We start from the raw sequence: 17,759 nt of genomic DNA on the forward strand, positions 1-17,759 counted from the left end.
AGACAAAGCCAGTCTTTTATATGACCCCTATGTTGACCTAGGCCCAATCATTACCTGGTGTCTCTATATTAAAAACTGGACGATTAGCATCGGTCATATCATCTTGAGGACTTCTGTGCTGCTTTGTGCAGTTGTTTATTTTGCACTGGGCATCCACCTGTTTCTAACACCAGACAGCTCTAACCAAGCTGACTATGCACATATATATTGGGTTTGCATGGCCAGGTTGTGGTAGCAGGGGGTCTACAGGAGTGGCTTCTGTGTGAGGAATCCTCCCGCTGAGCAGGAAGGAGCAGCAGAGAATGTGTGATGAACTGATCACAGCCACCATGCCCTGTCCCTCTGTGCCACTGGGGAGGAGAAGGTAGAGAAAATTGGGGGTGAAGTTGAGCCCTGAAAAGAGGGAGTGGTGGGGAGAAGTATTTTTAAGATTTGGTTTATTTCTCATTATCATACTCTGATTTGATCGGTAATATATTAAATTTTTTTTTCCCCAAGTTGAGTTTTGCCCATGACAGTAACTGGAAGACATCTCTCCCTGCCCTTATCTCAACTCACAAGCCTTTCATTATATTTTCTCTCCTCTGTCCAGCAGGAGGGGAGTGATAGAGCAGCTATGGTGGGCACAGGGTCAACGCACCACAACATACAATTTCACTCTGCTCCATTTCCAGAGTGCATTACCTGTGGTTTGTACCTGCCCATTAGTAAAAGGAGAAGAACTGATCTAGACACATGTTTAACACAGCTTTTGGGAGATCTTGTTCCTTAAGGGCCTTGCTTGAAATAGGAACTAGCTGGCACAGCCACTTTCTCTCAGTAAGGAATACAGAGGTCACTTTTATGGTGCAGATACTCATCCTCAAAAAAACCCAAAAAAAACCAAAACCAAAACAAACAAAAAAAAACAAACCCAAAAGAATGAACAAGCAAAACCAATCCCTAAACAACCCACCTGCCACTAGGATTTTCTAGAGGCATCTTCTGAGCAGAGTACTCACACTTAAGGGCAAAGGTGAGCACATACACGTTCTGCATAAAAGCATAAAAGCACCCAAACTGGATCTTTATTTGGGACTGGGTGTCCCAAATAAAAATCCTCAGCAAAGAGTACAGCCAGCGTGGGCAAACAAGGATGGTGCAAGTTCACAGGGACATCTGAAATGAGCAGCTAGCAGGCACCCAAGGGAAGCACAGGAGAATGTGAGCCCGTGAGCACCCTGAATTTAACCTGGCTAAGACATTTTTCAAGGCTACCATAATTTCATGCCTCCACATAGTATATCATACATAGCTTCACGTGTCACTACAGATATCTAAAACTCTCAGTGACTTTAAAATATTTGCTTTTCCTGACACAGCTATCTAGCAGTTAACACTTACTATTTTCTTCAATGGATGTCACATACAGCACAGAAAGGGTCATTCCAAGTTGCCTGGAAATCACCCTTCCTTTCTCATTTAGTTATGGAAATACCCTGTGTGCGCACGTGCACAAGCATGCAGGAATTCAAGAACATCTACATGCATGGCTCTGTAAGTATACAGCCAGCTACAAAGCAACTGTATAAGCTCTATAACCCTTGTATAAAGCTGAAGGAGACATATCTGGCAGGTTAATGTTTTGCTTAAACCTGGAATACTACAGATTGGTCAACCATGTCTTTAACATATTTCAAAACCAGCATAAATCTACTGTCATCTATGAAAACACTGTACCCGACAGCACTCCTCAGCAGAGAGGAACACCCATGTGTACAAGGAGCACTGGGGAGACTCTCAACCAATACAAAGCTCTGCTTCAGCTCTAACGAGCTTTGCTGAAGGGTAAAATGAAGTCAACGGAATTATAAAAATACACACTAGTTATGAATCCCCCCCAACATGGTATAGTAAAGCAATTTATTTCCAAGTAGCCACTTTTAAGGGTAGGTAATCTAATTCACAATGTCTTGACTATTAAGGTATTTTCTGACTTTGACAACAGCAACTCTAGATACTGGGAAAAGGAGTCAAACACAGCTTGAAACTGCTGCTTGCCCAGCTATCAAGATGGATTTTTTTTTTTTTTAAATAACTCCTAAAAAACTTTTTAAACTTACTTTGAATCCATTTTTGTCACTTTCTTAGTGAAAAATTCATCCACACCTTCATCCACTCTCCCCATGAGGCCATTCTGATCTCCTTCTGGTGGTACTCCAGCAGACACCTGACAGAAGAAAAAACTCTCTCTGGTATATAATAATCTAAGCATGTTTGCTCCAGTGATAATAATTAAGAGTTAAGACATTATAAAAATTATGTGTGCCAACCACAACTCAGTGCAGACCACAGAATCACCACTGGAACTCCCCCTCTAGCCAGGCCAGCTGATTCATTATATCAAAAGCAAAGTAAACCAAAACACCAGTGACAAAATGGATGCTGCAATGCATGAGGCCAGGAATCAAATATCTTTGGCTTGAAAAAAATAGAGCACTAGGCCAGTTAGACAAGCAAAAGAAGCAGAAAAAATAAATCCTGATCAGGAGATGACCTGAAGAGAAAGTATTTTCAAAAGGCAGTTGTCTCACTACTTGGAGAAAAAGCTATGTTCTGAATTTTGGACTTAGAGATTTAGAAACAGAGCTCTGGCCGGCTAACAGAGCCTTTTATAATTCATTCAGTCTAGCACTTCCAAAAGCAGAGACTCTAAATACAGAATCAGGTGTTCCACTTTAGGAACCAAACCCAGACTTTTGCTCAATGTCTGAAAACAGCAAATCTGCTCCCCATCTTTGGTTTCAATGCCCTCATTTTGAATATGGGTGACCTCAGGCATATAAACCAGGCTGGCTTTGAAATACCTGCCAACCACAAAGGCCCTGTGAAGATTAGCTGGTGACTCTGCAGCCTCCTGAAGATGAAACAAGCAGTCTCCTGGGAGGATTTCTCATGTGGTCTAGCTCCTGTACATGGCTTTGATGTGGAAAAGCTCTATTACCAGTAAAGAGACTTCCTTCCATTTAAATGCCATATGGAAACCTTTTAGATGACTACAGAGGACTCCCCAAGACCCAACCCAGTTGTACTCTTGGTAGTACTAGGGACCAGGACACAATATAGCAGGGCTTGTAATTTGAAACAATTCCAATCAAGGAATCTCCTAGTTGCCACCATAACTCAAGAGTAATCCCAACTTCTCTTTTGATGTGGAATACAAACTCTTTTCTATGCTTCAATACTCTTAAAGGCTGCTGTTAATGTCAAACCCAGCCTCATTAAGTCAAGACAATGAACTTCATATGAACTAATGCTTTGACACAATCATGAAACTTTTTACTTTCCTGGCTGAACCCTGTTAGAAATCAAGTATTTATTTTTGTTATCAAAGATAATAGTTAATATTTTATTGATACCTGCTGTAGCAATCTAATACTGATGTGGAAGAAGCCCACCTGGTAATGACTGCTTTGTTGCCAGTCAAACTGGCAACAGATTTTCTATAAATAACAGTTCTATTCTAAATTAGCACAATGATTTATCAGATTTCCTACTACGCCACCTTTGGTAAGTTCTGTAGAGAACTTGTTTAGCTGGAATATCTGACACTAGGCAGGAGTGCACATGCCTTCATCTGGTTGGTCTCAGTCACAAACCCCTTATCACTCAACTGAAACACAAAATAAAAGCGAGTGTCGCACTTTAACAGAAATGAGAAACCACTTCATATTGATAGTGGAGTCCTCCAGATAGTAGGGATAAACATGTAAGTATCAAAAGTAAGAGCATCTCCTGAAGAGGAAATAATTCTGGGATCCAATGATCTACAGAAAATGAGATCTACCTCAAAAAAAAGAAAACAGCATCTGAAACAGCAGCAGGTTCCTAAAAATTAACTAAAGATGTACAGAAATGTTGAGGGTCTAATAAGGTCCTCAAGACACAGAATGTTCTTATAGCTGTTTATTGTAACACCTTTTATTACCAGCATTAACTGTAAGGCTGAGCTCTGGTTTATTTTTACCCTCCTGACTCTAAAAAAAGAAAAAAAAAAAAAAAAAGAAAAAAAGAAAAAAAAAGTGTTAAGGTTTCGTTTGTTCTTTTTAATCTCTTTTTTAGCTTAAGTTTAAAAGCAAGCATGTTTCTTTGTTAAGGAAAAAACTGTCTTTGAAGCAGAAATAAATAAGATGAATCACTATCTCTTTCATGCATTAGAGATTAATCTCTTTTGCTATACTAAATCTTCACACATAAGAGGAGAACTCATGAGGTTAAGATCTCACAAAAATCTAAATGATAAACAACTGTTTTATTGTTTTGCTTCAAAGTTAAAGCTACTTGGGAGTGGGTGGTTTTGAATTTTTCTTTTTTTTCCTTCTTCTTTTCCCCCTCTCTGAATACTCATTTCAGTAGAAATTCTGACAAAACTATAAATTTTTCTTCTGCCTGCCCACTCAACCCAAGTTAAAAGTTTGTTTCTTTTTTTTCCTCCATCTTCTCCTTTCTTTTCTTACATTTTTCAGCTTATAAAGAACCAATCTGTTTTCCAGCAAAACCAGAGAAGTACAACTATGATCATCTGAGACTCCTTGAATTACTAAATACAAATAATGGGAGCAGCAAACAATCCAAAAGACCTGCTTTAAGCAGCAGAAAAGGTCAAGATTTTGCCTCTCACATTTCAAGTGCTTTTCCTAAGTACTGCTTTCTGTATTCTTGAAGTGGCAAAATCAGCAGCAAACTCTGCAAGCAATGTCATGGTCCACTCATGACTCTGACCTTCAAAATCTGGCTGTTTCATTTTCAGAAGCATCAAAACAAACATCTTAAGTCTTTCAAAAATTTGTTTGGACTCATTTTGGGGTCAGAACTAGTAAGGAACTAAATGGTTCATAAAAACAAGACAGGGACAAATGAGTTTAAGTAAAAAAAGCTCCTTTGAATTTCTGCAACTAAATAAACTCCCAATTTCCAAATAAATTCAATATGGATGAGCACATTCCCACAACACTGCACTATCACGGGAGGTAGGACTTCTCCTCCAGTAGGAGTAACCTTTTTGTTGCTGTTGAAGAAGACATTGTATGTCCTAGGTCCATGCCTGGTAGTGAAGCACTTGCCCCTCCCATACCCCCACTCCTTCCACCTCCCTATGCTGATGGCACAGGATGTGCTGAGTTTGGAAGCAACTGGGAAAACATGTGTGTTCTGCAGCAATGGAACTGGGAGAAATAAACACAGATGTGTTTTCAGTACATGGAGACAAATCCATTCTTCTGCTACCTCTAACCTTCCCTGTAAAGCACAAGGGAATGGAAAGTTGGCTTGAATATTCCCTTTGCTTCGATGTTTCTCCCTTTCCAAGTGGTACAAAAAGCATTCCACTGCCTGATATGATCTTTCCCCGTATTAGGGAAATTTTCAAGGATCCTCACAACTGAAAATCCTCAGGAAGCAGAAGAGGCCACAGGCATTTATTACGAGGCTGCCCAACTCAAGAGAAGCAACGTCTGCCCCTTGATAGGGCTACTTATCATATCAGCTGTGCTCTGTTGCTGTGAGATAACTCTGCAACTCCTCCAGATCTGTCCTTACATACCCCGAGGACACACCACCACAGAAATAAATCTTTACTGATGTGGTGTGCCAAGGAAATGGAACTGTGGGAACTCCACGCACGTATATTGAGTTCACACCAATGCCTTTCGTGAACAGACAGTGCTCTTCTGTTTTGCCTTTCTAAGGCAGGCTCCAGCATGAAAAGCAGATCTGTGACTATGCAGATTTGCTGGCCCAAACACCATCTTCAGTTTAGGAGCTGTGGGAATCTGGGTGTCAGAGAGTAGCTCCTCTGATTGCTGATAGAAATAAGAATTTATGCCAAGTTACCACATCTTAATGCAGGCAGAAAAAAGGATTAAGACTTAACAAATCCTTGCAACATAATTGAAAAGTCTCATGATATTTTCTGCATTTCCTGTGAAAGTTCCGAGTACCTCCAGAAACTGCTTCCATGAAAAAAACCCCACAAAATAAAAAGGATAGAACATATCATGGATTTAGGCTGTGTCAAACAAGACAAAAAGCTTGTAATAGGGATGGCACACTGAAAGACATGAATACCAGGAGAAAAATTAAGTAGTTGCTTATGGCTTTTACACCTTCAATCATTGCCCTCATTACATTGCAAGACCTGACTCACAGCAAAAAGCAATCAACACACAACATTGCCAGCAATATTTTAATGTAGACTCACTGCTGCTTGACTGGGCTGCTGCTTTTTATTCCTTTTGGGCCTTAATTTTGTAAAGTGTTCCAGTTTCCTCCCTTCTTCTGATGGCAGCTCTGAAATAAATCCAGAAGTTCGTTTGTCTGGCCTGCTGGAAGGAAATGGTGGGTCTTCTATATGGATAGGTACTTCTTCCAGTGCTTTATCTAGATCAAATTCCATTTCTAAGAGAAATCAAAACTTTCTAATTAGATTTAACATGCAATTTAAAACAAAAGACAATGCCATTCCTCTTTTTGGTGGTAAATAATTATAAGCACATTCAGGGAACTTAGCCACAACATGTCTGTGAGCAGATAGCACTGTGAGCAACTATTTACTATCAAAGACATTAGCAAAGTCCCAAAACAAAGCAGCCAGTGTGGAGCAAAAATTCAATCCAGAGGGAAGGAGAATCACCTGTGCTTTTCAATCAAGAACCACCTAGAACCACCTCAGGCAAGCAAAGAAACAAAATGTATTTAAGAAATCCTCACTTACCAAAAGCTCTGGACACTGGCCGAAGCATTCTACTGTGGATGCTTTTCCTTTTTGATTTAGGAGTCATCTATCAACACAAAACAAAACAAAAAATTACTTTAGGGGACAAAAGAAATTAGAACAAATCAGTTTTTCAAGCCTATGAACCATTTCAAGATCTGATTTGATTTAACACCAGAAAGGAATGGGTTTTTTCCTCCCTCTCTCATACACTCAGAAGTTTTTCTAAATTGATAGTTTGTTCAACTGACTTTTAACAGAAGCAGAGAGGTAATTTATTTTTCCCACTAAAACTGCAGGCTGTACACAGGATGATTATTGAAATTGTCCAAACATTAACTCTTTGATCGTCAATTGTAAAAGAAAGTAGCTATTAAAATCTCATCTCTGCATTTGAGATCACAAGGGACCCATTTAAGACTTAATTACTTTGTGCAACCCTGCAAAGTTAATGACAATACCAGGAATAGCCTACCCCTTGCTCTGGCGTTTATTTTTGATACAAAATATACTTCCTCAGTTCATTTGTTAGTGGCACGTTACTGGGGATTTGTGCTTCTGGACACCACCACACAGCTCACCAACCTTCCCTAGGAAAATGAGCCTTGGAGAATACAGTCCTTCTTCAGAAAACAAAAACACCATGTCAGCGTTGGCAGTATCTATAGCAAACATATGACTTCCCTGGACTTCAGACACACTGAGAATAGCTGGAAAGTTCGGCATACATTCAACACAGCTACTGAATTATGAACAATTAGCCTTCTTATCTTCAAAATGCAAAAAAAAAGGAGCATGTTGCTTTAAGACCACAAATACCCAGACTTAAGACTCAGGTTTGCTCTTTTTGGAAAAAAGTTGTCTTTCTTTTCTTGCCTGAAGCCTTCTGAAAGTTCACATGGTGAGTAAGACAATTTTGCTACAGGAAATGGATGCATCACCAATTCCAAACCTCTTAACATAGCTCAGCATTGTCAGACTTTTTGTGTAAAAGCTGACCTGCAGGTTTTCTCAAGAGTTAATTTTAAATGGCTCAGCTTCTATAAAGATGCTATTCTTGAAGCCTAGTGACTGCATATCTAGTGGCTTCTGGAGTATCAGTCAGGAAGCTGTTATGGCTTGCAACTCATTAACAGAATAGTTAATCAAGTTTAGTAGTATCAATTTTATACCAGCCAGAAAAGACACAGTTGGCATTAACATTTCAGACAAATCATGAACTGTTTAAGGCAAACATCTGCTAGTTTTTATGTATGCAAAGTTCAGTGCACAGACCCACATGCACTGAATTCATATTCCCGAAGTAGTCACGAGGATCATTATGCCACTACTCACATGCTCAGGGTTATGACAGATTTTTGTAACAGGACAGCTATTACCCATGTTCTCAGGACCAGAAAAGGACTGGAATACCACAGAGTGGGCAGTGATAGCACTGCCTGGGCAACAGAGCTCTGGTTTTATTGCCAGGTACATTGTTGGGAGAAAAAGATACCTTCAGCTGTTGCAGGTTTCCACTTCCACATTTGACAACCATCAGTAAATGACACAACAGTTTCACAACCAGCCAGAAAAATAGTTTGCCACCTGAGCAGATTTACTCTGACACTAATGAGCAGGCAAAGTGTTGCTGCATCAAAAGGTCAGACATTACTTTCAGAGTTACCAATAAACTAAACGCAATAGATTTGGGGTGAGTGGCTGGAGAGGTGCTGAATTTTTTCAGCCGAAACTGCAGCGGACTGTACAAGAGGTAGGCAGCTGGGCAGCCTCTGAACTGCACAGCTCAACAGCTGTCCATCCATCACCCAAACCTGAAACAACCAAAGCATTTGCACCTCATGTAAGAAAGAGTTGAAGCAGCTCAGCATTTGGGGAACAGCAATTAGATGTCACTATCAGTAGTCCTGGTTTTATTTCCAGACATAGCCCTTTTCTCTTGTTAAGGTACATTCACATGCATTTTGGTCCATTTCCCAATTTCTTTTGGTGGTGTGACTGGAAGTTACAGCTAGTATATACAGCAACTCATGCTAAAGAAGATCTGAAAGGAGGACAGAAAACACGGCTGATGGGAGACCTCTGGTCACTCAGCAGCTGCACATCCATGGCCAGTGTTCGGAGTAGATGAACAAGCTGGGAGCTGTATCAGCCCAGGGCACCAATGCAAAAAAAGCACAGGGCAAGTTCTGAGGTTCCTGTGCAAGGATTGGAATGTTCCAAATACATCTCCAACAGCCAGGAACAGAATGATTTCATTTTCCTTCCCAGACAAGAAAATGCCCCCAGATGACCCTGCAGAGCTTGCGCTGACGACCATAAGCCAGTCTCTGCTACAACTTACTGTCAGCTTGGCATGATCCATCAGCAGCTTGGTTGCTGGGGATAAAGGCAGAAGGATAGAAATGCTTCCCATTTGCTTTAACAGCATGAATAGCAGCTCCACAAACACTTTTATTTGAAAACCTTCTGTTTTCTAGCCTGTTTAGGAAGTGCACAGATGAAAGGCTTCTTGCCAAGTGAACTTTCTAGATCACACGCAGAGCAAAATGGGTCAAAGCATTAATTTAAGTAGGCCAGTGTGCTCTTTTACAAAATATTAGGCTTAATCTCTGCTTAACATCTCAGCCACCACACAGTCTGCTACAGCAGCAGCGCACATGTCATTGCAAGAGGAGATATCTGAACGCCCCAGCCTGAGCTCCATTTCCTATACTTCATGGAAGCAGCTCAGCTTTGGCAGAAACACATCTTCCACCTTGCCACCACCTCTGGTCCCACAAGCACAAAGTGGCTTTCCAGCCTTACGCTTCCTTTGTGGCCTTTACAGAGGAATAGCTGTTAGTATCAACCTCCCCTCATTCACATCTTCCACGGACTTACCATTCTAGTATAACACCTCCTGAATTCTTCCTTGTTTTGCTTACTTTTCCATGAGCACATTGTAGGCTTCTTGGCAGAACAGATAGAAATAAACTGCATCTCTGGAATTGGAGAGGACCTCTTGGAAGTCTGCATGCATCTATGCCACTGAGATCTCAGGAGATGGCTCCATGAGTGCCCCCTCTGCAGTAGATGTGAGCCAGCAAATCTCTACCACACTTCCAAATAAGGGCTTACTTAGACACCGTCACGTGTCCTTGCCAACTTTATGCTCCCAGGACCTCTTCCCATGATCACTTTTACAGATTCCTCTCTTCTGACTGCCTTCCTCAGAAAACTATCTGAGCTCTCTGGAATTTTCTGAAATGGTATCACCAGCTGTGGAAGAACACTAGTACCTTGGGAATTAAAAACAACAACTGAAATAGTTCTGTTTTGAATGCTAGAAAAAAATGTACTTTCAGAAACACGATCTCAGGTACTCTCCTTGTTTATACAGGTAATTGAAATTACGCTCAGTGCTGAGGGATATACTTATTTCCATGTTTTTCTCCTCCTACTCCAAAGTAATTTATATTCAATCCTATTAGATACAGAGATGCTCCGTGAGCCTTCTGTTACTTCCCTTTCAAAAGATGTCAAACAAACTAATGAACAACTTGCTGCTCCCTCTTGAAAATCATCTCCCCAACCAGTCTCCCTTCAACATATGGATTTTCAGCTTTGAGAACATGCTAAGGACTATTCTTTCATTAAGATGTATGATGCATGAATATAAAACCAAATCAACAGATTTTCCTTCTGAGCAACAATATTTGTGCTTCTATCCCCAACATCAGCACTCTGCTTTGGTTCGGTCTTAAAACCAAGGGATCCTTTAAATCAGGTGCTACATTAGCTGAACCTTTTTGTAAATCCAATCTCATTCCTGAACCATTGCCTATTTCATTTGTAGGTGCAGATGGATGGCACTAGAGTCTCCCAGGAGACTCTCAAGGCAGTACAGAGGCAAATGAAGCACAAAAACATAAACAAGTAGGCCAGAAACAGCAGAGCTAAAAAAATACTTACACTTGTACAGCAGAGAGTCTCCATGCAGCAAAAAAGAAAGAAAAAAGAATATGAATGGGGAAGACAAAGCAATAGCAGTTCTCAGGAAAGGAGGCAAAACCAGGAATCACCAAAATAAAGAAAACTAAAGCCAAAATGCTTGGAAGTCTTAGCAGGAAAGGTGACATGCAAAAATGAGGTAAAAATCCTTTTTGGAAGTGCTATGCATTTTGTATTTCCAGAGGATAACCAGAGAGGTATGCATTCTCTCATTTGATCTATACTGGGACAAATTAAGGTCTCCTGACATTTGTTTCCAATATAAGGCACTCACCAATGGTGCCAATCTGCCACCTGCTGTCCCAATGTACTGTGTTTTTCCATTTTGCTGGCACCAGTAGCAAGAAAAAAAACGTAATTCTATTATTTCCTAGTCTGAAGGAAGATTCTGAATTAAAAATTGCCAGTTTGTTGTGGTGTGCAAGCAAGCAAGGAAAACAAAACAAAGCTTCTCTTGAGGGAATGAAAAAGGATGCAAGTCTGTTCTCCTGAGGTTTAATAAATAAACCTACACAAAAGCAACAGTATTTCTCCTTTCCATGAGGAGGTTTAGAGGCACAGACTTTCAAGCACTTTTGGCACAGGAGAAAGATGCTGTTTCATGACTAAAGCACAACCTTTTCTCTTCCCTTCAAAAATTATAAGAAAAAAAAGGAAGCAGCACAGCTGTCATAGGAAATGAAGCAATGCCATATCCCATCTCTTCTATGGCTCATGACCAATCATGCTCCTCCAGAATTTAGGGTTAGAAAAAACAATTATTAGCAGAGTGGTTTTGTTTTCAAGTTGAATGGGGACTGCTGCTATAACAACACTGCAGGTGTTAGCAGAGTGTGGCAGAAGTAGTCATGGTCTGGATTAAACATGCTGTCAAGAAAGTGCTGCATGTTCTTGCACACAGCTCCTCTCCTATATTTTCCTACTGTCCTCCTGGTTAGTTGCTTGTTTGTTGGGGTTCTGCCTCAAGGTTTTGGGTTTTTTTGTCTTTATTTTCTTTTACCTTCAGAAACTTTGGCTTTATGCAAGAGTTCTCGGCTAGCAGTGATTCAGGCAAACCCCATCATTACTCTCATTTTTGTGTGCTAGCCATGCACACATACACTCTTAATCAATTTCCATGTCAGAATCTATGCTCTCTCTTCTCTTGCTCGTCTTCTACACTACCATTCACTACAGCTGCTCTGAAATTGCTGGAGAGACTGCAGAATCCATTGACAAACATCTTGAAAACTGAAACAATCTTAAAAAAGTGCTCCTGCACACTTGAAAAAAAAATCTGCAACACTGATTCTCTTTCAGACAGCATTCGTGGCAGTATTCCAGCATCTTCTGTGTATTTAATGCATAGGCAGGTAAGTTATTTATATTATATATGCAGCTGGAAATGTGATTAGGACCAAAGTGTGAAGTAACACACATAAATTGAAGCAATGCCAAGATTTGAGGGAGTTTACAGTCTATGGTCCTAATCCAACAAGGGCTTATGGAAACTCCTACCTTCCACACTTCAGTGGTCTCCTGACTACTGAGGCACTTAAAAGTTAAAAGGTGCTAAACAGCTTGTGGGTGGGGAGTAAGGAGGGAGAAAGAGGCGCACAGCAGGCAACAGGTTAGACAAGGGAGCACCATTAAGCAAAGCAAAGACCAAGGGACTTGCCTGAAGCCACCAAGGAATCTGGCTGCTCTGCACGGAACCGAATGCCAGTCTTCAGACCCCTGAAGCACTACAGACCATGAGGCCTCTCAACCCTTCCCTTTGTTTCCTCTCAGCATAATTGCAAAATAAAGTGGTGTGCCTCCCAGTGTACCTGGGCCATTGCTGAAGATGAAACCCCAGCACACAACCAAAAATCCCAAGAAAAGTAAACCCAAACAAAATCAGAAATTGCATTAATTATAATGGAATTATAACAATGTGCCAGTGAGGTTTGAGATGTCAGAAAAAATATTTCAAAGGAATTTTACAGAACATATTTATCCAGTGCTATACCATTTCAGCTGTATGTATTCTGTGGGGTATGCCTTTTTAAGAGAGGCATAAGAAAACAAGGCATTTTATCACGAGTCCTCCTGTTTCTTTTGCCGTAAGAAATCCCAACCTGTAAAGCTGCCATGACACCAGTTCAGTCAATCAGCGTTTCCCACGCTTCTTCTAGTCTCCTAACTACCTTTGACAGAGTGTCACACATTAAAAAAAAATAAATCTTCAGGTATACTTTATAAAGCAGAGCAGCAAATTGATCGGTTCTGGATTTTGCACATGAAATCTTTGGACATGCGGGTACCTCACCACCTGTGTAGAAAACCTTAGAAACTAGACAGCTGCTATTGCTTACTTCAGCTACAGAAGATTTTATGATGTGATTTCCAGGGTGAAACCCTCCTCATGGCTTCAGAAAACCAGTGATGCACTTCCCACTAGCAGTGACAGTAACCTGAGCCACTGTCCTTAGAATCTCCCCCTCGAGTGCCATTGTCCTTGGAAAGTTAAATGCAATGCTAAAATCCATGACAGCTAATGGAGTATTTTCCAGTAGACAGGAGAGCAAAGGCCCTCACAGTCCTGAATGTAGGGACTATGCATTTTTACATCAACAGAGATCTAGTCCTTACCTTTATATTTCAGAGTTCTGTACTCTATATGGAAATATGATAGATAGAGAGAGAGAGAGTAAATAGTGTAAATAAATATGGCATACAAATAATCCATATGTGAGTTTCAGGAGCATGTTTGTTTATTTCCTTCCCTCCCTCAAGAGCTGAATTTCTAGAGAAGGAGCTGTGGTTCAGAATTAATTCAATTAGTCTCATCTAAACCACCCTGACCTTTAGAATTACTTTGTACAGAAACATTTTCTGAAAGAAAAGGAGTAGCACTGCAGTAAGATAAGCTCAGTAGATTTGCCCTTGAGCTTGTTATATTTTACTAGCCAAGAAACCTTTGCTTTTCTGCTTGCTGAGATGTGGCTCATGTACTCTGTGATATTTCATCAAGCACTTCAGTATTTTCTTTTAATTAATAATTCTGCACTTGCATCTTTCAAGTAATGTAAAATTCCTGCATATAAACATTCCTGCATATAAACAGTCAAAGCTTTCATTATGAAGAGTGAAAAAACAGACACGGGAATTAAACTGAGGGCTTCCTAAAACTATTAAACCCGATGTTTAATTCCATGTTCTGAATTAGTATCCTGCAAGGAATTCATGCCTGCAACTACCACCTCAAAAGAAAAAGCAATTCTCCATAGCATCAGTTCTGTTTTCTATTTGCTCATGAAGAGGTTAACATCTTCTACAGCACCTGGGCTTCAAGACGATCCAAGAGGATGGTTCCAACTACATTACTTTTGCTTTTATAGTTATTTTAGTTAAAAACTAAGTGCAGAATAGAGAGCTGCTGCAGGTCAGCTAGCACAAACTATCTTTAAGTCACCACAACCTGCTTGCCTGTTGCTGTTTATTACCTTCGGCTGGCAAATGCTGACTCAAAAATTACTTTGTTCATGACCTAATCTTCCATCCAGCAAGAATAAAAGGCCTTTAAACTCAGCAAACACAGAGGGGTGGACAGCTGTTCAAGATGTCCTTAGGCAATTCTTTAACAGCTATCACACGTATCAGGTGCCCTGGGCAAGAACATCACTAAAGCAACTCAGAGGCAATATACTCCTGAATGGGTGGTCAAGCCAGGACAAATGGGGCTTAGGGCAACTTGATCCAGCAAAGAGTGTCCCTGCCCACGGCAGGAACTTGGAATGAGGTGATCTTTAAACATCTCTTCCAACCCAAACCATTTGATACTTTTATGAATAAGAACTGTTGTACCTGCCTGCCCTACAGCTTCCCAGGACTGAGAACCAACACAACTTCTGCATCTCTCCTTCCTTCCAACAACCCGAAGTGAACAGCCACCAAAAGGATAAGCTGTCATCCAGACAAAAACAACCAGTCATCTTGTCATCGATGTCAGACCCTTTGTGGGCAGATGATGCATTGCTTGTGGTCCCATTTGATAGGGGAAATGCTACAGGGAGACTTACCACACTGAAGTCAGATACAGTTTACCCTGGAAGAGCAAGTGGACTCTATGCTCAGAATTTTGATGGGAAGTTTTACTCTTGAAAACCCAGGCACACTTGAGCTGTTGTTATTTTCTCATAGAAAATATTGCTTCAGACATCTCTCCAGCATGCACAAGAAATCTTTATACCCCTCGGACACTTCGAAATATACTTTATGAACTAAAGCATTAAAAAAACCCTCTCAAATGTCTGAATTATAAGTCCTGTCTATACTATATCAAGGTATCTTCCTACTGAAAACAGGAAATATCATGACAGGCAATGAGAAAATATTCTAAAATCCTGTATGAGAAACAGAAATACTTGGGTAGAGTATTTGAGTTTCTTCTCTAAAACAAACTGATAGAAAATGTCAATCATTATTTACCCAAGAGAGGATGGCAAAAATCAAAAGCTGATCTATGCAGTGATGAAACTAAAGTGTGACACATGATTTAAATAATGCTGCTTGGTCAGACAATCATGGGGCAGCACATGAGCCTAGGAGGGACAGAAACACTTGAAAGGATTGGAAGATGCCTACCCTGCAAAGCAGGACTGCTCACCCACAAGCATGGTATTAAGTGCTGATTGTATGTACACAAACTTCCCAGGAGTATCTAAATACCATGGCATTGGAAATGACTCATAGCTAAACCGTACAAGACAAAATGAGGTTCTGATCAGCTTTGATTGAAACTAGCCTGACTTTTCCATTGCTTTGTTTTTCTCTCTTGTTCTTTTCTTTTAGTTTTCTTTAATGCCTGCATACTTGAAGATCCTTTCACCTGTTTAAGTGCTTTTGGTTTTGGATTAGTATTCCAATCCTGCCACTACTGACCTCAAAAATTCACAGTAACTTGATCTAACATGAGATACGATCTCACTGCAGAGTTACATCCACCATTTTGTAATGAGGCTTTAGCTGACCTAAATAACATCCAAAGAAAATATGTTTACCTCTAAGTTCTCCTCTAGTCTAACAGAAAGATGTTTTGAGATAGATTTGTGAATAAGGCTGTGTGATACAGTTGTCAACAACAGCAGTGATGAGACTTGATAACTTGGAAGCTGTCTTCTAGCCTTTTGGCAGCATGTATGCTTGATTTTATTTATTTATTTATTTTGAAGTTCCTATTCTGGCAACCCAGCTCATCCTAACCTACTTTTCCTTGATGAAATACAGCCAAGTCTAATAGTACTGTGTTACTGCCTGCCCTAACACAGACTTTCTCTCTCCTCTTCCTGTGAGGAACTGTTCTTTATCCCTGCAATATGAAGTATCAGTTTTGCAGAGCAAAACATGGCACGCCTCATGCTCTTCTGGGTAAAGTGAGAACCATGAAGCACTCTTAGTGAGACAGACTCATGCATGTGCTATTTTAAGTAGGCTCTCCAGATTTCAGAGTAAACATGATTTCCCCAGACAACACAGATAAAGTACCTCATGCCAAGTTGTTCATCTGAGATGCCAGAAGAATCAAAAAGCAGCAGAAAGGACCATACAAAGTATACAGAAAACTCCTCAACCATTTGAGAAGGTCAATTTGCCAGATACTAACTGAATTGAGACACATCATGGCTGCAGAGAGATGTGTGCTACAGAAATAGCACTACCAGAGGTTATTCTCACACTGCTTGCTGTTTTGCCTCTGCGAAAGGCTCCAGAGCAGAGATTTTGGCAAGAACTACTCCAAAGGAGCTCCTGCTGATCTACCATGGGAAATAACAAGAAAGTTCTTATAAGCAGAGGATGTGGGAAGATGATCCTGTATCTGTTTGTGCTGAACATCAACTGAGTCCCTGGCTCTGCTGGCAAAAGGGATCACATGAGTGTCCCCTGACCCAACCTGTGCAAAAGGGCTTTGCCCTCATAACCTGAAGCAGGTAAATGAGCTCTTGGGTGATCCCTTGGGTGATTCACCTGCTGGCTGAATGGGCAAGCAAATGCAGGTAGGGACAGTCACCTCTCCACCAAGTGGTGGTTAGGTGTCCATCACCAGGCTGTGACAGCCTGTGACCGGAGTGGTTGGCCAGGGGGTGGTGGCTGCTCCTTGGGGACTGGCTGGGCATCAGTCAGCAGGTGCTGAACAAATGCATCATGCATCACTTGTTTTGTATATTCTTTCATCATTATTACTATATCCCCCTTTCTTTTCTGCTCTATTAAATGTTTTTTTTCTCAAACCATGAGTTTTACTTTTTTTCTCATTCTGTCACACATCCCACTGCGGGGGAGTGAGAGTGGTGTTCAGCTGCCTGCCAGATTAAATCACAACAACTACACACCCTCCTCTCCACCCCCAACACAAATCTGGGTCTGCTAAGGCACCAATATTACGGGAAGACAAGTGCCTGGCACAGGTGACACCACCCAAACAGAATACCCAGCAGATGCATTCCACAATTCTTCCTATAACCTAAGCAGAAAGCAATCCCCAATTTTATAGTAACTTTTTTTTTCTTAAACAAGCATGCAGTGCTGTTATGCAGTTTATCAGATTCTTCATATTGTGCCAATAATGTACCCTAGATTATGAGAAACAGCTTTGAGCTCTAAGAAATCTCAGCTGGTTTAAGAAAAACAAACTATGTATAAAGTATCCATCACCTCCTTCCATTTAGAGACCAAGAAAAGACATTGAAAGCCCGGTTTCTTTTAGAGTGTTTCAGCTGGGAACATGTATCCCCTCATAAGCCTGTACTCTGTAGTCTATACATGTAACAATAATAATTGAATAAACATGGATAAGGGCAGTGAGGATGCTGCAAAACTATATATAGAGGAACCCAGGAAAAGATAGGTAATAAATATTCACTATTAAAATTAATGTAGTCATAATGCTAATGAAGATAACGCCTAAATTGCAGATAAACAAGATATTCTGCAAAATGATCACACTGGCTCCCTTTGTATGGCACTTTCTCAGCCACAGCACTGCCTGTGTGGG

The 17,759-nt window shown here is 40.6% G+C and overlaps 1 protein-coding gene across 1 annotated transcript in view; it reads right to left on the reverse strand.

Moving 5' to 3' along the window:
* Positions 1-17,759, reverse strand: part of CARMIL1 (capping protein regulator and myosin 1 linker 1) — a 197,305-nt gene that overhangs the window by 17,552 nt on the left and 161,994 nt on the right. Inside the window, 4 exon segments of the mRNA XM_017746126.1 lie at positions 2,103-2,209; positions 6,239-6,435; positions 6,752-6,818; positions 10,706-10,723. Of these exon segments, the coding sequence (XP_017601615.1) occupies positions 2,103-2,209; positions 6,239-6,435; positions 6,752-6,818; positions 10,706-10,723 (389 nt within the window).

This window comes from Corvus brachyrhynchos, unplaced genomic scaffold (genome assembly GCF_000691975.1).
Source record: "Corvus brachyrhynchos isolate BGI_N302 unplaced genomic scaffold, ASM69197v1 scaffold409, whole genome shotgun sequence".
NCBI lineage: Eukaryota > Metazoa > Chordata > Aves > Passeriformes > Corvidae > Corvus > Corvus brachyrhynchos.